Source organism: Ceratotherium simum, chromosome 40 (assembly GCF_057802395.1).
Source record: "Ceratotherium simum simum isolate JZ-2026a chromosome 40, ASM5780239v1, whole genome shotgun sequence".
Taxonomy (NCBI): domain Eukaryota; kingdom Metazoa; phylum Chordata; class Mammalia; order Perissodactyla; family Rhinocerotidae; genus Ceratotherium; species Ceratotherium simum.
In genome coordinates this window covers 1,229,278-1,252,223 of record NC_141939.1, presented here as the reverse complement: position 1 = coordinate 1,252,223, position 22,946 = coordinate 1,229,278, and the positions used below count along the sequence as shown (strand labels likewise).

The window sequence follows — 22,946 nt, the reverse complement described above, 5'->3', positions numbered from 1 at the left end:
AAGTAGGACAGACCCGGATTCGAATCGCCGCTCTGCCACTTGTTGCTGGGTGTCAGCCTCAGTCTCCCCAGCTGGGAAAGGGGACGGTCAGGAGCGGCCCTGGCCAGGGGGCGTCCCAGTCTCCCGCACGCGGGCGCGGCACCGGCCGCGCTTCCCCGCCGGGGCCCTAAGGATGCCCGCGCTCGTCCTCGGCGTCGCGCCCGGCCTCCTCCGGGAGCCGCGCGGGTTGGGCGCGCTCCCAGGCGCATTCCTGGCCGGGCAGCCCCTCCTCCTCGGCCTCGGCCAAGGGGCTGGCGCCTCCCCGCCTCGCCGGGACCGTCTCGTGCGGGCGGCTGCGGACGCTCGTGGCCGCGGGTGCTCCGGGCTCTGCGCGCGGCGCGCCTGGACCCGAGTCTGCGCCTCCCGAGCGAGGCGGCCGGGCTGCGCTCCGGGGCTCCCGCCGGAGCCGCTCGGGGCCGGCGGCGCCCTGCGCCCTGCCGGGGCGGCTGCGCATCGGCTGGGACGAACCCGGCGGGGAAGGCAAAGTGATTTCCCCTTGCCAAACAGAGAGGTTCCGATTGGCAAGATGGTGCCCCGCTGTCCCAGCGCGCTTTTCCTCCTGCTGCTGCTCCTCGCCTGCCCCGAGTCGCGGGCTTCCCAGGTCAGTGTCCCTCCCGCCTCTCCCCTGTCCGGCGGGCAGGGGAGGCAACGCCAAGGCCGGAGGACCGGGGCTGGCCACCTTCCGCGGGCAGGCTTGGGTTGGGCGCTTGGAGCCAGGCTCGGGCTGGGGTTCAGTTTTCAGAGAGAGAGGTGTAGGACGCCCCTTCTGTCACCTCGGAGGCATCGCGGCCCGGCGTCTGGGAGCACCGGGGCTGGTCCAGCCGAGCAGTTCGTGCGAAAGCCTCGGTCCCCTGCGACAGGGCTCCGCGTGAGAATCGTGGGTTGGAGGAAGATTTCCCTGGAATTTAGGAGACGTTGGTTGGTCTTTCCTGGGTCTCCCCAAAAGCTCCGGGTCACCATTGGAGTGGAGAATGCTCCCTCCTTCCAACCTCCAACATTTAAATTTCGAACTGAAACACCGTTCTCACCGCTACCAACTCTTTTTTTTTTAAATTTTATTCATTTTATCTTTTCCCCCCAAAGCCCCAGTAGATAGTTGTATGTCATAGCTGCACATCCTTCTAGTTGCTGGATGTGGGACGCGCTGAGGCCGCGCAAGCGGTGCGTGGGTGCGCGCCCGGGATCCGAACCCGGGTCGCCGGCAGCGGAGCGCGCGCACTTAACCACTAAGCCACCGGGCCAGCCCACACGGCTGCCAGCTCTTGAACGCGCGCAGGACTTGCTTAGCGGTGTGCGGCGCTTGCAGGCAGAGGAGGCGGGGGTTGTGCAGCGCTCTCCCCCTGAGCCCGCGGGGCCTTAGGTTTAGGACGCATGTCTTCCCACACATGCGGGCAGCTTGCTGTCTAGTTTGCCTCTCCTTGCCCTTTGTGCCTGTTGGAGTCGCACTGGATTTATTTACTAGGCCAGATTCACTTGTATATTAACCAATAAGAATTGATGGTTAAGGGCCGGCCCTGTGGCTTGGCGGTTAAGTGCGCGCGCTGCAATGCTGGCGGCCCGGGTTCGGATCCCGGGTGCGCATCGAGGCACCACTTCTCCGTTCATCCTGAGGCCGAGTCCCACATACAGCAACTAGAAGGATGTGCAGCTACGACACACAACTATCCACTGGGGCTTTGGGGGGAAAAATAAAATAAATAAAATCTTAAAAAAAAAAAAAAAAAAAAGAATTGATGGTTAAAATTAAGATAAGAATGCAGATAAAAATATATCTGCTGAAGGTGAACCTGGAATTGCGGAATGCAGCATCCGCAGCCGCCAGACTCGCTCTGGAAGCCGGAGACGCCGCCCTCTGTGATGGGCGTGGCCTGTGCAGAGCGGGGGCCGCCCCCCCAACAATACCGTCCACAGCAGTAACAGTACCTGAAGGCTGAAGGAAAGCCTGCATGTGTTACTGAGCGCCTGATGACTGCTGGGTTCTTTGCTAAGCATCTTCCAGGCTCTTAGTTCTCGGAGCAGCCCTATGAGGTGGGGACTATTGTCATCCCATTTTGTGGATGAGGGAACTGAGGCCCAGGGAGATTGTCACTTAGTCAAGTTCACACAGCCAGGAAGGAGTGACTCCAAGTGACTCCAATTTAGTCTCTCTCCAAGCCTTTCCCCTTCCCCACAGACACTCACCCACGGACTGAATTCCTCAACCAGGCGGGCACGTCCATGACCTCCCACAAGCCCCTGGGGTGCAGGAAGGGATTCCAGGCAGGGAGAACTCAGTTCAGAGCAGACATGGTGGGTGTTCGTGCAGAAGTGGTGAGCAGGCAGCAGAGGCCTGGTCTGGGGCCACAATGAAGCCACTCAACAGAGCAAGGGGTCTCCCACCGGCTTTGCAGATTACAAAACAAAGCAGAAATCAGGCCCAGAGCCGAGGCCAGAAACAGACAGGGCATCCCCAAGCCAGCTCCCCAGCCGGGGACGGACAGGGTGTGCAAGGCGCTGCTGGGGGGCCCTGCCCTGCCATTATCTGATTTTATGGGGCTATTGCTGTCTCTCAGGTTACCTGCAAGGTACGGGAGCCCTTGGCAGTTCTCAGATGTTTGCGGCTGCTGCAGAGGCGGAGAAGTGAGCTGTCTCAGGCTCCATTCCTGGGAGATCTGGGTCCAATCCCTGCCACGTCCTGGCTTTCTCAAATTCCGTATCCTCTACGCCTTGGTTTCTTTGCCTGCAAAAGCACCTGCCTCCTTGGGCTCTGTGAAGGGGAAAGGCAGCAAAAAGGATTGTCCCTAGAAATTGGTTTGAAACTGCCCTTCACTCAGTCCTGTGTGGTTGGGGGATCTCTCCCTCAGCCCCTGCCTGGGGGAGCCTCAGGAACACTCTTTACCTGTGCCTTCTCATCTGTCAGGTCTCTGCTCAAATAAGCGCCCCTTCCCAGAGTCCTTCCCAGCCCTTCTCTAAACACGTCCCCTCCCGGCCCTTGGATTTTCTTTTATGGTTTTCTGAAAGGCTCTGACGTAGGGCTGATGACGTTCGTAATGGTTTATTGGATAGGTTTCGAGTTTATTGTCTGTCTTCCCCACTACAGGGCCCCAGGGGCAGGGAGCACACCTGGGGTTTTACCCAGGGACCAGCACATGGTAGGTAGGGGCCCAGTGGAATGAATGTGGCGTGGTCATGCTGGTGCTGGTCTGAGCAGGACGGGGCTGGGCAGTCTCTGAGCAGACCTTGGCTGCACATCTGGTCACCTGGGGAGCTTCTAGAAATCGTGATGCTGGCCTCACCCCAGAGATTCTGACTCACTTGGTCTGGGTTGGGGCTCAGGCTGATGCTGATGTGTTTTTTAAAATGGTCCCTAGTGATTCTAATGAAGCAGGCGCCTGAGACCCAGGGGAACTCCAGCCTTCAGAGTTAAGAGCTGTGGACCCAGGAGAGGGCCGAGGGCAGGGGAGTCAGAGTGGACACACGACTGGACTCAGGAGGACCTGAGGTGACTTGGTGTCCCTGGAGTTTGCCTGATCTGAACGTAGTATGAGCCCGGGGCTCTTGGATCCAGCAGTAAGACCTGTGGGCTGGTGGAGACTCTGCAGGTGGAGATTAAGTGTCCCGATGGGGACTGTTTCCTGCCACAGAGGAAATGGACCCAAGGACCCCTGGGTAGAGGCAGCAGCCTACAGCCTGTGTGGGCTCCTCTGTTTGCCAGTGAATGTGCTCATTTCGTTGCGTTAGGTGACAGCCCAAGGGAACCGTGATGGGTGTGTATTTGTGTGTGTGTGCATGTGTTTGTAAGTGTCTGTGAGTGTGTGTGCACATCTTTTTGTCTGTGTGAATGTTTGAGTGATTGTGTGTGTGATGGGGTGTGTATGTGAGTGCATATCTTGACGTGTGTGACTGCATGCGTGCATGTGTGTCACAGGGTGGTGGGAGGCTGCTTTCGGCAAGAGTCTGGAGCAGTGAACTTGTGGGGACGGACAGTCTCATTCTCTCTTCTGCGGACCTCCATGGCTTCTCACACATGTCCCTCTTGTCAGCACATCTGTCCTGAGTCACCTTGCAGCTTTTCTGAGCAGCTGGTGGAGAGCAGGTGGTCATGGGGAAGTAGGGGAGGAGGAGCCGTGTGGGGATCCCACGAGTGGAGCCCTTCTCAACATTACTGGCCCCTCTGTGGCCTTCCCGCTGGAAGAGAGACGGCCTTGCTGGGCAGACAAGAAAGAGAGAACATTTAACAAACCCCCAGGCCTCACCCTCTTCCCCCAACGATGGCTCTCAGCCTCCTCCTCACCTGTGGGGTGCTATGGTGTGTCAGAAGGTTTCCCCCCATCCAGAGCCTCTCCTTGTCATCAGATGTCACAGCGTTCCAAATTCCACCATTAGAGGTTCATTCTTTTGGTTGCCTGCTCCCATTTGATACATTGCTTTTTATAGTTTAATGGAAAAAGTGTTTTTGGTGTACATTTCCATGATTTTAACCATAGAACTCTATTCTGTATGTGATCACCACCACAGTCAGGATAGAGAACAGTTCCACCACCCCAAAACTGCATTATGCTGCCCTTTATAGTCACACCCTCTACCCACCCCAGCCCCTGGCAACGCTGATCTGTTCTTCGTCATTATAGGGTTGTCTTCTCCACAATCTCATATAAATGGAATCAGAAAGTACATAGCCTTTTGAGTCTGGCTTCTTTAACTTAGCATAATGCATTTAAGATTCTTCCATGTTGTTCTGTGAATACAGAGCTCCTTTTTATTGCTGAGTAGTATTCCATTGTGTGGACAAAATACAGTTTATCAATTCACCCGTTGAACTGAACAGCACCCATGGTGTCATTTCCAGTTTTGGCCCCTTATAAATAGAGCTGCTGTAAACATTCCCATACAGCTTTTTGTGTGACTGTGAATACTCATTTCTCTGGGGTAAATATGAATACTCATTTCTCTGGGGTAAATATCTAGGAGTGGGATTGCTGGGTCATATCCTAAATGTATCTTTAACTTTGTAAGAAACAGCCAAACTGTATTCCCTATCAGTTATATCATTTTACATTCCCACCAGCAATGTATAGAAGAGCCAGTTACTCTGTATCCTCATCAGCACTTAATATTGTCAGGTTTGTTTGTTTGTTTCCAAGTCATTCTAGTAGGTATGTAGTGGTATCTCATTGTGGTTTTAATTTCCATTTCCCTAATGACTAATAATATTGGGCATCTTTTCATATGCTTATTTGCCATATGGATAGTCTATTGGGTAAAGTGTCTGTTCAAGCCTTCTGCCCATTTTTGTAATGGTTGTTTATTTTCTTATTGTTAAATTTTGAGTATTCTTTGTATATTCTAAATATAAGTCCTTTTTTGGATGTATGAGTTGCAAATATTTTCTCCTAGTCTGTAGCTTGTCTTAACAGTGTCTTTCCCAGAGCAAAGGTTTTAAATTTTGATGGAGTCAAAAATAAAAAATTGATCAATTTTTTATTTTTATGGATGGTGCTTTTAGTGTCAAGTCTAAGAACTCTTTACCTAACCCCAGGTCATGAAAATTTTCTTCTAAAATTTTTGTAGTTTGCATTTTTACATTTAGATCTATGACCCATTTGGAGTTAATTTTTGTATAAAGTATGAGGTTTATGTTGAGGATTACCTTTTGCAAATAGATATCTAATTGTTCCAACACCATCTGTTGAAAAGACTGTTGAATTGCCATTGAATTGTCTTAGCAACTTTGTCAAAAATCAATGCATCAGGCATGTATGGGTCTATTTCTACCAATAACACACCATCTTGATTACTGTAACTTTATAGTAAGACTAAAGATCGGGTTGATTTTAAGATTTTACGATTCTTTTTCAAAATTGTTTCGGCTAATCTAGCTTATTTGTCTTTGCATTAAAATTTTAGAATCAGCTTGTCTATCTCTTTGAAAAATCCTACTGCAATTTTGATTGGGATTGCGTTAAATCTATTGATCAATTAGGGGTGAATTGGCTTCTTAACAATACTGAGTCTTCCAATCTGTGAACACAATATGTCTTTCCATTTATTTAGATCTTTGATTTCTTTCATCAGCATTTTTAAGTCTTCAGCATATACATGCTCTGTTAGATTTATACTTAAGTATTTCATTTTTGCAGCTATTATCAGTGGTATTTTTTTTTTTTAATTTTCATTTCCAGTGGTGTATTCATAGTATACGGAAATCCAATGGACTTTTGTACCTTGACCCTTCTAATCTCTGTGCCATTTATTTAGCCTTGTTACACTGACTAAAACTTCCAGTACTATGTTGAGTAAGAGAGTGGACATCTTGCCTTGCTCTAGAACTTAGGAAGAACACATCCAGTTTTTTAACATTAAGTGTGATGCTAGCTGTTGGTTTTTGTAGATGCCATTTGTCAGGCTGAGGTTTCCTTCTAGTCATAGTTTGATAGAGTATCTATTATGAATGGATGTTGAATTTTGTCACATGATTTTTCTGCCTCAATGGATATGATCTTGTGGTTTGTCTTTAGTCTATTAACAAGGTAGATGACCTTGACTGATTTTCTTATTTTGAAACCAGCCTTACATTCCCAGATAAACCCTAATTGATTGTGGTGTCTTATACATCTACTTTTCTAGATTCTGTTTGCTAGAATTTCATGAGAATTCTTGTATCTATGTTCATGAGCGATGTTGGTGCATAGCAGGGTCAGCAAACTGTGGACTGTGAGACACATCCAGCCCACCGCTGGTCAAATCTGGCCACACCGATTCATTATTGTATCATCTCTAGCTCCCTTTTGCACTACAATCACAGAGTTGAGTAGTTGCGACAGAGACGGTACAGGCTGCAAAGATGAACATTTTTCCTCTCTGGCCCTCTCTCTACATATCAAGTGTCCTGACCCCTGATCTATCGTTTCCTTCTACTGTCTTTGCCTGGTTTGGTTACCAGGGTAATGCTGGCTTCGTAAAATGAGTTGTGAAGTGTTCCCTTCTCTTCTGTTTTCTGGAAGAGACTGTTCAGAATTGGTGTCAGTTCCTCTTGAAATGTTTGGTAGAGTTTACCAATGAAACCATGTGGGCCTGGAGATTTCTTTTCCGGAAGGTTTTTAACTGAATTCAATTTCTTTGACAGATACAGAACTATTTGGGTTAGCTTTTTTGTTCCTTGGGTGATTTTTGGTAGTTTGTGGCTTTCAAGAAGTTGCTCCACAGTCCTCTCTCGAGGCAACTGCTCTTAAATACTCTGGACATTACTCCACATTTCTAAACAATTGATCGCCTGTAATGACAGATGAATTCTTTGTTCCACTGTTCACTGCAGAGCCAAATAGTCTACTATGATTAACTTCCTTTCTTGTGTAACTTTTTGGTTTTCCTGAAGTTTTTTCTCTTCTGCACCGTCCATCGTCTACATGAGCACAATTGTTTCTAAAAGCTCTTTCCTATTCGACGTTCTGTCAGGCTGCCTTCCCCTGGAGCCCATCCTCTCCAGGCCTGCTGACCCTCTCTGGGCTCGTGGCCCTGCGGCTACCCAGAGACTGTGGCCTGAGCTGGAGTTTACGTTTTCTAGATCATATGTCTTCCTTGTTCTTGGCTTACTCCCTTGTTTTTTTGAACACATCCTTGGGAAAATGATTTTTTAATCCACCATCGTTAGGCCTTCCCAAATCACTTTCCTGCTGTAGAAATTCCCCCTTTTCTACACTGAAACTCTAAAGCAGTCAGTGGAAGCACCATGGTCCCAGTGCTGTAGATGGGGAGCCTGATGTGCCTGAGAAAGTGGCAGCTGAGTCCTAATGTTGGGAGCAAGAGCAGAGGAAGGAGGGAGAGGAGGAAAGATGTCCCCATCCACTGTCCCCTACTGACCGAGTGGGGGGAGGGTGGTGGGGAGGACTCGAGAACTATTCCTTAGTCTGAGAATGAATGAGATGAAGAAGGGTGGAAAAATGAAAACCCAAGCGTGTTCCTTCCCGGGGTAGTGTGGACAGCTTATCAATGTCAATGTAGCTGCTGATTTGGAGCCATTGCTTGGGACCGCTGGGCATCTGGGCTGAGGTGGGTTGTTGGTCACTGTAGAGCTCAGTGTGAAAGGCTAGCATGATTGATTAGGGGAGTCTGCCATGGTCACAGCACCAGGAGTGTTTACCACCCCTACAGTAGGGACTTTTATACACCAGCCCCTGTATTATACGAATACATGGAGATGAGCTGAAGCGACAGGGACATGTGAATCACTCAGATCTAAAATGAGGTATTTCATAAAACAAATATTTGGTGCCGACAATGGCCCAGGCACTGGGAACAAAACAGACAAGGACTCTGCTTTTAGTTTTGAAAGAGCAGCTTTGGATCTGGAGTAGGCAGACCAGGGTGGCAGTTTGAACTGGGCTCAGCTGGGCTGTTCTGCTAGTCACTTCCAGACTCAGCGTGTCTGGACTGGACTCACTCATCCGTCAGGGTAGCCGGGGCTGGTTGGTGCAGGGTGGCTTACCTGGTGCATCTCCGCTCCACTCCACACAGCCTCTCAGCCTCCAGCCGGCTAGCCCAGGCTTTTCACAAGAGGGTAGCAGTGGGAGAGGGCCAAGGCCGAGCAGGATGCACAAGACTTCTTGAGACGCAGCCTTGGAACTGGTGCCAAGCTTCCACTGCATTCTGTTGGCCAAAGGAGGTCACAAGACCAGCCCATATCCAGAGATGGGAAAACAGATTTCCCTCTTCATGGGAAGAACAGCAAAGTCTCCTTGCAAGTGGTATGGATGTGGACAGGGGGAAGGACTGTACCATTTCTGCAAAGCTTCCAGCACAGTGACCCAGAGATTTACTCCTTGCAGGCACATGTGTTTAGACAGATGGGTGGAGTCAAGCTAAGGGCGGTGACAGGGAGGCCTTCCTTGTGTCTTCTGCTTTCTCCAGCAGCCAACATCTTTTCCTGGCACCTTCAGGAACGGGCCTCGAGTCCTGTCAAGGACGACCCTGATTATAGAGAAGAATGGAGTCCCCTTTGCTCCTTGGGGGCAATTTCTGGCCCCAGGGGTGCTGGGCAGTGAGGGTTGAGGGTGTGGACTGAGGCACGGCCAGCCGGGGAAGGCGATGTGGTCGGGCAGCACAGTGGTTTCTTGGGTTGGCCTGGAATCTTTCAGTCAGGAGTCGATGCCCTCCCAGCCAGCTCACCCTGGAGGATCCTGTTTGGCACCAGACTTGATTCCTGGCGGACCAGGCCAGATGCCTGTGGAGCTGCTCCGTCACCATTTGAGTGCTGGCCCTCCCTGCCTGCTTCCCAGCCAGCCCTGTGCTCCGGCTGCCCCAGGAGGGGCGTCCATCCCCTGACTGTGCCAGTCACTGTCTTCATCCATAGACACAACGGTGGGGCTGCTGGGCCAACCTTCCCAAGGCTCGTGCCGCCCGGGGTCCTGGGGACAACAGGGCAGACTCTCTGGGTGGGTAGAACTGTCTACGTCCTTTCAAACCCTCCGCCAGAGTCTTCCATGCTTCTAGTAACTGCCTGGGACCTAAAATAAGGGCCATTACACATATTTCACTAAAGAAAAACTAAGCACCTATAATTCGACGGGATCCAAACCTCCCCTTTTCAGTAAGTGAAATCTATACTTCAAGGAAGTAATCATGTATTTCCCCTGTGTGTAGGATTGGAACATGACAGTTGTTCACATCAAAGACTGAAGGGGTGGGGGGAGGGAGGTGGCAGCTGGGAGGGGATTCAAAAGTCTCCAAGCTGCTCCGTGGCCCCACTGTTGCCATCTCGTTGGCCTCTGACTCAGACACTTCTCTTTATGCTGGAGAGTAAGTTGCCTCTAGACCCTCAACAGAAGGGGAGGGCACGCTGCAAACCCAGAAGGAGCCCTTCCCTCTCCTCACGCAGGCTGTGTTTCCCATCTCTGCAGGGAGTGCGGGGTCGGAGAGCGTGGCCAGTGACCCGGTGCACTGCCCAGGGAGCCGAGAGAATCAGACGATTCCCGGCTGATTGGGAAAGCACCACAGAGCTCCAAGGCAGGGCTGTCTGTCACATCAGAGGCAAAAGAGCAAAAAAGAGAAGCTGCTTCCAGAGAAGCATGACACCCATCAGTCATTTACACTGTAGTGTGAAAACATGCAAACATGTCAGTATCACCCTGGGGCTCCTGCAATTTAGGCCTTTTCTCTGATTGCTTAGGTAAAGATTTTACCCTCCCAGAAGGAATCTAACCAATGAGATAATGCGCTCATTCAACAGCTGTGTCCTGAGGGCCTATCCTGCTGCTGAGTTGGATGCTGTTCTGGGCCTAGGAAGGCAGCGGGACCCCGAGGCAGTGTAGCAGGTGGAGACGCCCAGTGCCTGGTCCACGTCCTGGCTCCCACTCTTCCAGGCTGGGTGACCTGGGGCAGGTTCCTGCCTCTTGTGAGTCAGTGTCCTCCTTTGAACAGTGGGGATGATAGACATACCTGTCTCATGGGACTGTAGTAAGGAGAAAATGAATGACGTTTGAAGAACAGGCCCATGGGGCCGGCCCCATGGCCTAGTGGTTAAGTTTGGGGTGCTCTGCTTCTGCGGCTCAGGTTTGGTTTCTGGGCGCAGACCTACAGCACTCATTGGTGGCCGTGCTGTGGCAGCGACTCACGTACAAAATAGAGGAAGATTGGCATGGATGTTAGCTCAGGGCCAATCTTCCTCAACAGAAAAAAAAAAAAAAAGATCAGGCCCATAGTAAGTGCTCAGTATGTGCTAGGGAGAGAAAGACGAGGCAGACACAGGCCCTACTCTCACACGGCTTACCAAACAGGGAGAGATAAACAGGACAAACCTGAGGAGTATCAGAAGGTGGGCAACTGAAATGGGGTGCTGTGTTTGAGGGTGGCTGAGAGGCTACTCCACATTAAGTAGGCAGGTAAGGGCTCTCTGAGGAGGGGCCTTCTAAGTGGAAGTGGAAAGACAGGAGCCTGACTTTTGAGGACCAGGGACAGATTTTCTAGGCAGAGGAAACAGCCAGTGCAAAGGCCCTGAGGTAGAAATGAGCTTACTGAGGTGTGTGGAGAAACACAGAGGAGGCCCAAATACTAGAGCTTGGTGGACAGAAGAAGATGCCTGACCTGTGCACAGCTGGAGGTGGCAGGGCTTGACCACACACGGCTCTGTAGGCAGAATAATGGCCCCCCAAAGATGTCTATGTTCTTACCCCGAAACCTGTGAATCTTACCTTGACTTTAGCCCAGTGAGACCCATGTCGGACTTCTGACCTACAGAACTGTAAGACAATAAATCTGTGTTGTTTTAAGCTGCCGCCTTTATGTTGATTTGTTACAGCAGCAACAGGAAACGAATATACTCTGTTGGCTACAGGTGAGGAGCTTGCCTTTGTTCTGTTGGGTGGGAGTTGTCAGCGGGGTAAGCGAGGAAGTGCTGCAGTGTGGCCTCTGACCTCTGTCCTTGGGAAGTGAGGACACAGGGAGAACAGGTGGGACACAGGTGCCGTGGTCCAGGGCAGGATCATTTCAGTGGCACCGGGGCCCACCCACCCAGAAACACTTGGGATTTTTCGCTGGAGAGTGTAGGAAAATCTGAAAGCATATTTTATGTAGCCTTCACAAGCATCCAGGTCAGTCACTCTAAGAATAAGGGCTCCAAGTCTCACAGCGGTCATTTGTCCCTCCCGTTCGATTTGCCCCTGCCGCCCGCCAGGACCAGGCCCTCTCCCCGCCCGCCCTCTCTCCTCCATTCCTTAGAGTCAACTGCAGGAGACCCGGCCTTCTGGTAAAATCCAGATGTCGATTTTCACAAGCCACATAAATCTTGGATCATGTATGAATGTGCGTACACATGTGTGCCACACGCTAAAACAACCAGCAACCCAGTGCAAATGTTCCTGGAAGGGTCTGCGTGTGTGTGTGTGTGTGTGTGTGTGTGTGTGAGGGGGACTGTCAGGGGGACTGAGAGGGGCCGCTGACAAACTCAGAGCCTTCTCTGAGCCCCTCATCCCAGTTCCGTGAGGCTGAAAAAAGAGGGCAGAACGTGCTTTCCGAATGGATGGAGTCGATGCAGTGTGGTGCGTGGTAGCCCCACCATCTACCAGCCAGGTGCCCTTGAGCCTCAGTTTCTCTAGCTGTGAAATGGAGACAATAATGCCTCCCTAACAGGGCTGCAAGGAGGACTAAATGAGATAAAGATGGTTCTGTTTTTCACGTCAGCGCCTGGGACATAGTGGGGTGCTTGGTCAGTATTTGTGGAGTGACGAGCAAATGAATGAATGATCAAATCATTGTGTTGTACACTTGAAACTAATATAATGTTGCGTGTCAATTATACCTCAGTAAGAATACTGTAATATAAAAAAAGAAAAACCAACCAACCAAAAAATAAATAATGAGTGAATGAGAAGATACAATATATTAATTTCTTTTCCTCCTTTGTTCCTTCTTTATTCTCTAAACTTTCTCTCTTCTTCTATAGTTATATTGGGTTAAATCTCCTAAGGCAATAAGGACAGCGTGCCCCATTTCTGCAGCTAGGAGGTCCCCAGGTTCTGGAGAGAGGGGAGGGGAAGCCCCAGGGCTAGGTGGGCTCCAGCAGGGGGTTGCGGCTGCTTGTGTGGCCACGTGTGTGTGTGTGCACATGTGTCTGTGAACTGAGCTCCCCACTGGGCTGGGCGTTAGGGGAGATGTTTGCTAAAGGTAATGTGATGCTGTTCAAGGCACAGCCGAGTCTGCAGGTGAACGTGGCCACTGCACAGAGGTCAGCTGGGCGGCGAGCAGGTGGAAGAAAAAAGGTGGGTTTAGGTAATAAGATGAGTAAGATGGTCCTGGGCTCACGCTTATTTCATTCCTTCACTCCTCATTCATTCCGATGAGCATCTAGTGTGTAGCCGGATCCTATCCGCAGTGAGGAGGACTCCAGGTTGTCTGTAACTTGTTCCGCCCTCGAGCATGCAAAGGGGCCAGGGCAGCGGTGACCAGAGGTGACTGTCACGGTCAGCAAGGGGCTGCTGTAAAACGAGAGGAGTCAGGAGATGGGCGGAGGCAGGACTTCTGGGGGTTCTCCGTGGACCCTTCTCTGAGGTGGGTCCAGCCATCCTCTCACATCAGGGCCTGGAGAAGGCGCACTGGGGTTTGAATCCTGCATGTGTCACTGTGGCCAGGTGACTACGTGGCTTCCTCGCCTGCAAAGTGGGCGTAATAATGGTGCTCACATGCCGGCGTTGTCGTGAGCATCTAACGGGCTGCTTCTCTGAAGTGTGGTCGCAGTGCTGGCTCTTGGCTCCTGCTGTTGTCATCACTCCTGTGGCCATTTTAAAAAATAGACAAGAAGGGGGCTTGGCGTGTAAATATAGAAGAATGGGCAGCCAGCATGGTAAGAACCCAGAATGCCCTGGGCACGCTGGGGTGCAGAGCCCCAAAGGAGGCTCTGGCTGGAGGGCTGTGATGGTTCATTTCGCATGTCCACTTGGCTGGGCCATGGCACCCAGATATTTGGTCAAACACTAGTCTAACTGTTGCTGTGAAAGTACTTTTTAGACGTGATTAGCATGAAACCAGTAGACTTTAGGTAAAGCAGATTCCCCTCCATAATGTGGGTGGGCCACATCCAAAAGACTGAGGTCCTCTGAGAAGGAAAGAATTCTGCCTTCCTTGGCCTTGGGACTTAAGCTGCAACATCACCTCTTCCCTGGGTCCCCAGCCTGCTGCATGCCCTGCAGATTTCGACTTGCTGGTCCCCACAACTGCACAAGCCAATTCCTTAAAATCAATCTGTCTGTCATCCTCTCTCTCTCTCCAGGATGTGTTCATATACGCTACGCATGCTCTTGGTTCTATTTCTCTGGAGAACCCTGACTAATACAAGGGCCTTGGGCAACTCCCCAAGCGAAATTCTCTCACTTTCCCCAGAAGCATCCACTTTCTCTCCTCTTGTATGTGGGTGCACCTCTTCTCTGTAGAGGTCACTGGGATGAGAGAAGTCAGAGTTATAACCTGCCTCTGTCTTGGTCTAAAATAAAAATAACTTCTGGAGAAAAACCACGCACGAATTCGACATGACTCAGAGCCCAGGGCTTCAAGCCTTGGCTAGCAGGCACACATTTGGCAAGTGAGCTCGTCCTTTCATAGACCTAAAGGCATCAAAACATCTGTGTTCCCATTAACAAAACGCTGACGTGACGCATAGCTGTGGCTTAGGAGAAACCAGCGCAAGAGACGGCCCCTCCGAGGTCCCAGGGTCATCCGTGGCCGCCTGAATGAGTCTCAGGGCTCTACTGTCACTGAGGTGGCCCTCGGAGATAGTCACTGTGCCAAGACTGTCACTGTGAGGAAGACTATTGAGCTAGGTCATATAAGAACAAAAGCCCTGAGGACCCCCTTATATGTCCCCACACACCCCTAGAGCTTCGCTTGTGCCCTCAGGTGCCTTGAGAGCAGGCTCTGGCTTTTCAGCTTCATTTATAAATTGAGCCCCGACAGCAAGGAGGCCTGGATGGAGTGGGAGGGGTCAGGCCTATGCATTCTGGCATGGTGACAGCGTGAGCAGCGTGAGCTGGGAGGGACACACATGTTCTTTGTCTGGAGCCACACCTGGGCCAGCAAGTGGGGTCTCGGGGTGCAAAATGGCTCTGGAGGCCCACCTCTACTGGAGCGCTGGTTAGTCTCAGAGAAAGGAGAGTGTTGTGAGCTCTGTGGAGTCACCAGGGTTACTAATCGTGAGAGAATGGGTTAGGGGGAAAATGGACAAGATTTTCCCTGGGGGGATGTGTGGATGGAGTATAGTTCTGTGGCCTTCTTGGTCCCAGAGGAGGGACCAAGAAAGGGTCCTAAGGTCCCTTAGGACCAGAAACCACCCCCCCAGCCCACCCCAGGTCGCAGCACTGTGATCTAGAGCCTTCTCTGCCACCTCCATCCCAGCTAGGGAAGAGCTGGATGGGTGACCCCTGTTGCTACTTCTCTCACTCTTCAAGTCTTCTCTGCAAACGCTGCCAGTGGTGTTGAGTTAGATGAAGCGCCCACCCCTTAGAAGAAGAGTTTGATGACAGAAATGGTAAATCTTGATGTTTTTCTCCTCAAAGATGGAACAGTTTCACTGCATGTCTTTTCTTGGTTCCGTTTCCAATAAGTTCATAACTCAAAGAAACAGAAATTATTTTTCATTCTTTATTGTCAATGGCCTAAGCTGGGTGTGAAGCCAGGTTTTGAAGGGATGGAAACTTATACCATTTGAGGGGGTTTCTTTGAGCAGAACATTAAAAATGAGGGCCCTTGAGGACCCTGGAAGAGGCCTGTGAAAGGGGGGGGCCCTGACACGGCAGCTTCCTCAGCCTCTGGGACGCTGAGATGGGAAGGGACTGCCCAAAGCCAGCCCTTCGCTGTGTCAAGGCTGGGCTGAAACGCAGGTGGGTGACACTTGAGGGTCCAGCCTTATTCCTGTCCCCCAGCCCTGGAGGCCCTCGAAGCCCCTCACCGTCCCCTCGGGCTGACCTCATTAAGGACTAAGAAGGAAATGCTGTGGCTTCTCTTGGCCAGAGCAGGAGATGGTGGTGGGTGTGGGAGGGGAAGCTGGCAGACAAATGGAGGGGGCAAAGAGCCCGCTCCCCAGACTGAAAAGAGCACAGAGGAAGAGAAGTGAAATCGAGACCCGGGTCTGACGAGTTGCTGCGCTTGTTGACCTGGAGACAATGCCAGGATCCAGTGTCAAGAATAAGGAGCTGACGGAAGCTGCGTCCTATGCTCCAGCCTATGCAAGATGATACTTGCGCTGTGGGCATGTGTGTGTCATCCAAAAGCAAGAACTGAGCCAGAAGTTAACAGTGGTTGTCTCTGGTCATGGGATTTGTTCTTTGATGTGTTTTTCTGTATTTTGAATTGTTTTGCAGGGAATATGTTTTATTTTTATGATCAAGCCAAATGATAAAGCTTTCTCAGTTTGAAAAGGGGAAACACTTAGGTCCTCAGCCCCCTCCCATGACCTCATTTGTCCCCATAATGCAGACGTCTCGAGCACCTGACTTAGTCTGTGAGGCTTCTAGCCTAATCACCCCGCTCTGCCGATGAACTCGGTTATGCCTGTGCCGAAGTCTGACTACAGGCGACAGATTCTGAGCATGGCTCCCACGGGCTCCATTCCGAGCATTTTGGGATCAAGGAAGTGCCCTATTAGTAGCAGCTGCCGCAGACCTATCAAACCGCAGGTCCAGAGGCAATAATTCTTTCCATTTCCCTGGCCCCCTGGCCCTGACCCTGGCACGCTGGATTGCCAGGAGCACAAGGATCTTCTTTTGTTTTTTCCCTTGGGAGCTTTATTTCTTTTTTTCCTCCCAGTTTTACTGAGATATAATTGACACATAACAGTGTATTACTCCAAAGTGTACAACATAATGATTCGTCATATGTATGTATTGTGCGATGGTCACCACAATAGGTCTGGTTAACATCCATCACCTCACATAGGTACAAATTGTTTTTTTCTTACGAAATGTCTTTTTTCTTATGATGAGAACTTTTAAGATTTCCTCTCTTAGCAACTTTCAAATATACATTCAGTATTAATTAACCATAATCGCCATGCTGTACATCACATCCCCAGGACTTATTTCTTTGACAACTGGAAGTTTGTACCTTTTGACCCCCTTCACTCATTTCCCCCACCCCCTAGCCCCTGCCTTTGGCAACCACCAATCTACTCTCTGTTTCTATGAGTTTGGTTTTTTTCGACTCCGCATGTAAGTGAAATGAGACGGTATTTGTCTTTCCCTGTCTGACTTATTTCACTTAGCGTAAAGCCCTCAAGGTCCATCATGTTGTTGCAAATGGCAGGCTTTCCTTGTTTTTTATGGCTGCATTATATATATATGAACATTATCTTAGTGCACTCATCCATCGACGGACACTTAGGTTGTTTTCACGTCTTGGCTATTGAAAATAATGCTGCAATGAACACGCGGGTGCAGACCTCTTATTGAGATAGTGATTTCATTTCCTTTGGATGTATACACAGAAGTGGAATTGCTGGATCATATGGTAGTTCTATTTTTAATTTTTTGAGGAACTTCCATACCGTTTTCCATAGCGGCTGCACCAGTGTACATTCCCACCAACAGTGCACAAGGGTTCCCTTTTCTCCACATCCTTGCCAGTGCTTGTTATCTCTTGTCTTTCTGATAATAGCCATTCTGACAGCTGTGAGGTGATATCTCATTATTTTTTTTTTTAAAGATTTTATTTATTTTATTTTTTCCCCCCAAAGCCCCAGTAGATAGTTGTATGTCATAGCTGCACATCCTTCTAGTTGCTGTATGTGGGACTCGGCCTCAGGATGGACGGAGAAGTGGTGCCTCGATGCGCACCCGGGATCCGAACCCGGGCCACCAGCATTGCAGCGCGCGCACTTAACCACCAAGCCACAGGGCCGGCCCGTGATATCTCATTATGGTTTTTAAATTGAGATATAGTTGACACATAACATTATGTTAGTTTCAGGTGTACAGCATAACGATTCCATATTTGTACATATTGTAAAATGGTCACCACAGTAAGTCTAGTTAACATCCATCACCACACATAGTTACAAATGTTTTTTTTTCTTGTGATAAGAACTTTTAAGATCTACTCATTGTGGCTTTGATTTGCGTTTCCCTGATGATTAGTGATGTTGAACACCTTTTCATGTACCTATTGGCCATCTGTATGTCTTTGGAAAAATTTCTATTTTGTTCCTCTGCCCATTTTTTAGTCGGATTGTTTTTTTTTGCCTTGAGTTGTATGAGTTCTTTATATATTTTGGATATTAACCCCTTATTAGATGAATGATTTGCAAATATTTCTCCCGTTCAGTAGGTTGCCTTTTTATTTTGTTGATAGTTACCTTTGCTGTGCAGAAGCTTTCTAGTTTGATAAAAAGTAGTCCTTCTTGTTTACTTTTGCTTTTGGTGTCAAATCCAAAAAATCATCCCCAAGACCGATGTCAAGGAGCTGACCACCTATGTTTTTTTATAGGAGCTTTGTGGTTTCAGGTCTTATGTTCAAATCTTTAATCCAATTTGAGTTGATTTTTGTGCACAGTGTAAGACAGTGGTCCAGTTTCATTCTTTTGCCTGTGGCTGTCCAGTTTTCCCAACACCATTTATTGAAGAGCCTGTCCTTTCCTCATTGTGTATTCTTGGCTCCTTTGTCGTAAATTAATTGACCATACATGCATGGGTTTGTTTCTGGGCTCACAAGGATCTTCCTGCACCACCCTTTGTTCTGTTAACATCACCCCAGCAAGGTCGGAGGCAGGGATGGGCCGGGCTTCCAGACCTTCCCTCAGCAAGTCTGCTAGAAACCCTCCCATCTCCCTCCCCACCTGGGATGCAGCCTTAGTGTGCTTGGTCTTGAAATTCTTTCCACTGTGACCGGCAAGATGAGCACATCTCACCCGTAATGAGCACTTAGACGGAAAGCAGCTGGTGACTGTTGTCCACAATGCGGGTGCTAGGAGGGCTCCTCTGCCACTAGAAGCAGAGGCCAGTTGTGCCCGGACGTAGGAGCACTGAGGTTAGACCCACTGGGCTGCCCAGCAGCCACGTGGAACCTGGGCCACTTTCCCTCCACACAGGCTGCCCTTCTTTCTTTGCTTACGGGTGTCCCATGTTACCACTCCCAGGGTCCTGGCAGAGGCCTTGGCACTGATCTCTCCCGCACTTTAAAATTTAGCCCTTCCATGCCCCCTGGGCAGCTGCCGCCCAGCCAGCCCTTTCCCAGCTGTCAGGGCCCTGGCCGACCGGTAGAAAAGGGAGGCAGCTGCTCGCCTGGCTCAGTGTGGTGAGGGATGTTTTCTCCACACTCCTTCCCCACTTCCTGCCCCCACTACCCACGCTCCCTGACCTGAAATTTGTACCGGAGTTAGAAATCCACTCCTGCAGGGTATTTCGCTTGGGTCATAGAATTATCAATCCCTAGCGCAAATTAATCAATAAGACCATTCACCACACAGGAGCATGTGAAGAACAAATGAGACAGGATGAGGCGGTCCATTTGGGCACGGCCGCCTTAGGGTGGTGGTGGTGGGCACTGGGATGGGGGTCAGCAGGGTTCCCAGCTCAGCTCTTCTGCTCCTCAACCGCATGATTTGGGGCAAGTCGCTTGACTTTCAGCCTCTGTATCTCCATCTGTGAAAGAGAGACAACCCCAGGTCTTCTTTACAAAGTGGCTGGCTGCCAGCCATTAGTACTCTTTGAAGTGGCAAATAGCTTTGTAAACTGTGAAGAACTTCACAAATGTAAATCACACATAAGCTATGAAGCCATCTCTAAAAGCAGTTCTTTTTCTTTTTTAAAGGGAGGGGATGTGGGTGTGGGAAATCAGGTCTGGGTGGGATGGCTGTGCAGGGCTGAGCAGGTAAGGGATTGCAGGAGGTCACTGCCCAGGTGCCCCAGAACCTGGGTGACAAAGACCACAATGGGGCAGGAGGAAGGAAAACAAACACGATTTTTCTTCTCAGCAATTGCATTTGGGGCCAGGCCCAGTCAGGCCTTGGTTAGGGTGGAGGCCAAGGAGCCCTCATGGATTAACGAGTTCCAGGGGCAACCGGGAATTCAGCTTCGTCTAAAGTGTCCATTGAATCAGGCCAGTGAGTCATCTGTTTGGTGGGATCTCCAAGGTGCAGCGGCCTGGCAGCCTCCCTGGGAGGGCGGCAGTGGCTCCGTTTCCACCACGGTGGCAGTGCTCCACTGGGTATGCTGGAAACCACCCAGGCTGCAGAGGCCACGTGCCTCCAGGCACCCTGCTGGCTTTTAGAAAATTTTTTTGAATTATAAAACTAATAGTCATTGTAGGAAAAAGTTAAGTATAAAAAATAAAATTAAAAATGATCCATACGCCTCTCTCTCAAGATAACCATCAATATCTTCGTGGCGTTCTTCCTTCTGCACAGGTTGTATGAGTCAGGTTAGACGAGGCCATGCTGAGGTAACACACAACCGCCACATGACCCCCCAAGGCCAAGGTCCCATCACTGCCCACTGAATTCACCCCTCCTTTGCTGCTTCTCACGTCCTGGCTCTTAAAGGCAATTGAGATTGGAAACCTTGACATTTTTATCACTAACTATGGTGTTGGGTGTTGCTTTAAGTTAGATAGTCTTTTATCATGATAGGCATCAGCCTCTTTTTTGTTTTTTAAGCTTTTTAAGAGTCATCAGAACTAGGTGTTGACTTTTATTGAATGCTTCTTTGACTCTGTTGAGTTTTTTCTTATTTGCCCTGTTACACTTTTAAAAGCATAGGAAAAACTGGGCATTCCTGTTCTCCTTGTTTTATAGGTTTTATCATCCATCTGCTTTTAAAATGTCCAAGGGAGAAAGAAAGAAAAAACTCACCAAGGCCCAGATTTCAGAGCACTAAGTTAGAGAGAAGAGTTAGGAAGTAACAGGCTATTCACGAGAAGGCACTTTGTGTTCAGATAATTGTTCAACCACTCAATCATTTAGAATCACCAGTTCTGCTCTGAAAATGGGAATTTCGTTTTTGATGAGGGGTGAACTGGGGCTATGACGTGCGTGCTTGGTGCCGTCATTCAGTGACCTAACTCGACAGATGTCACTGTCCAGCCAGAACGCTCGGCCGGGAAGGACGCCTGCTCTGTGAGGCCACCTCCACGTTGTGCTTAGTGAGCCACGAGGGCTGTTTGGGCCCAGGGGCCCGGGTGACTTCTGGAAGCCCAGAGTGAGCGTGTGGGGCTGAACCAGCCACAATGGGTGGTCATGGTGCTTTTTTCTCTCCCCAGAACTGTCTCAACAAACAGCAGCTCCTCACGGCCATCCGGCAGCTGCAGCAGCTGCTGAAGGGCCAGGAGACGCGCTTCGCCGAGGGCATCCGCCACATGAAGAGCCGGCTGGCCGCGCTGCAGAACTCTGTGAACAGAGTGGGCCCCGACGCCCCCCCCGGTGGGTCCCCACATCGGCACCCTGAGTGGGGCCGCAGGACACCCAGGCCCTTCACCTGCGGGTCCTCTCCCCATCCCGACCTGCCCCCCCACCGTGTCTCACAGTGGATTCCCAGGCCTTTCCCTGCCTCACCCTCCCTCCGGGGCCCATTTTTTAACTCTGGCTGGTAGGGGGTGCGAGGTGAGTGGGTTGAAAAAGCTTCTGCCAGCTCTCCTCCCCGCTGTCTGAATGTCACCCATTTCCTCTTAGACCATCGCGTTCCAGGCTTAACAACTCGCATGTCTACATATTGTCTTTACAGAGTTGTCGAAAGGCACCACTTTTAGAGCAGGAGCTGCTTTGCCCTTCCCTGTCCCCACCCAGGTAGACCCCAATTGGCTCCATTTTTTTTTTTTTTAACTCGATAGACTATTTTTTAGAGCAGTTTTAGTTTCACAGCAAAATTCATCAGGAAGCACACAGGGTTCCCAGGTACACCCTCCCTGAACACACATACAACCTCCTCACCATCAACGCCCCGCACCAGTGTGGCACGCCTGGTACAGTCCATGAACCAACATTGGCTTCAGTTTTTCAGGCCTGAAAATTAGTCTGTGACATGAGTCCCCCATTAGTGCCAGTGGGGTGGGAGGGAGGGGCTACTAATGGCAAGTCCCATTTGTCTGGTGAGGTTACAGTGGGCCCCCCCCCGACTCCCTTCTCTGAGGGAGGACTCGGACAGACACTGGGGCATTTTCCTGGTTGTCCCAGTAATGGCTCTCCCACTGCCAAGCCCCAGAAATGGGCAGCTGGGTTTCCTCTGGCTTCTCCTCGGGGTGATGGGGGTCGGAGGCAGGACGTCACCTTGTTCGTTCTAAGTCATGAGTCTACGGAATATCTGAGGTCATTTCCTCACTTAAGACACATTCATCAAGGGCCTTCTTTGCTGTGTGAGATGAAGTTTCCTGGGAAGGCGTTGGATTTCCTACCTGAAAAGGAAATTATGGTAGCAAGTCCAGAGTCTCAACAGCCCTGAGGCGACTCCTGTTTTCCTTGGCTCCTCCGGTGCAGAACCAGGCCTACCCGCCAAACCTCCTCACACTTTCCAGGCGTCGTGAGGCCCCAGCCCTTGGTGGGGCTCATCACAGCCAGACTCCGAGAGGCAAGCAGGACATCCTTCCTTTCTGCTACAGATGGGGATACTGAGGCCAAGAGAAGTGAGTTAGCAGTAGCAGGTCCCAGATCTGGTAATTTTTTTTCCTGCTAGAGGCTCAACTCCAAAGATCCTTTCTGTTTTCATGGGATCAGAGCTGCCTACAGTCCTTGGGAGTTTCAAAGAAGAATCTGCAGGACATAATTATAAAACTGCCCTGCTCGTGTTAGGGGCCTCTGCCCACTAGTACAGACAGAAAGGTAGCTATTGTTAAATTGCTAATCCTCTTATCCCCAGATTCAGGGTCTTTCTTCCCTGAACCATGCAAGATTTTCTAAAGTGGCCAATTCTCTTTTTAAAAAATTGCCACTGTGCATTGTGTTTCTCCCATGTGTTGGACATGGGTTGGGTGGGGGGGGGGGCGGCGAGAAGAGGGTGCAGGCAGCTGTCAGGATCCTGCCTGTGCCCGGGGGAAAGCCAGAAGCTTGCCCCAGATCAAATTACAGGTAGTGGGAAAATTATCTTTTGCTTTTTTTTTTTTTAAGGCCATTTGCTGGGAGTCAGGAAGGATAATTTCTAGTCCTGCAGAATTCTTGGCCTTCCTCTTTCTGGCTTCTGTTCTGAGTATCTCCCTCCTGTTTTCCCAGCCTTTCTTTCCGGGGAACGTCACGACTGATCGGCTTCAGGGCTTATCCAGGCAGCCCCGTTCCCTTCCTGTCCCCAAATCACCAGGCTTGCTTCACCGCTGACCTCATTCCTTACATGTTAACCTCATTCCGGAAGGTGCAGGAACCTTCCCTGTGGCCCTGTAGACTCACCAGGATGTGCTCATAGTGAAATGAACCAGCCAAGGGGCACATCCTTCCAACGGACAGAAGCCTTTGGCTCCCATTTGGGAAGTGACTG

At 50.2% G+C, this 22,946-nt stretch overlaps 1 protein-coding gene across 2 annotated transcripts in view; it reads left to right on the top strand.

Annotated features, from left to right (window-relative positions):
* The first annotated feature begins 331 nt into the window (after nucleotides 1-331).
* Nucleotides 332-22,946, top strand: part of FBLN7 (fibulin 7) — a 41,637-nt gene continuing 19,022 nt past the window's right edge. Inside the window, exons 1-2 of one of the 2 annotated variants that reach the window (XM_004435786.3) lie at nucleotides 332-640; nucleotides 20,749-20,908. In XM_004435786.3, the coding sequence (XP_004435843.1) occupies nucleotides 566-640; nucleotides 20,749-20,908 (235 nt within the window). In that variant the 5' untranslated portion in view covers nucleotides 332-565. The remainder of the gene's footprint in view (nucleotides 641-20,748; nucleotides 20,909-22,946) is intronic. The other variant, XM_087426099.1, reaches the window with a different exon arrangement.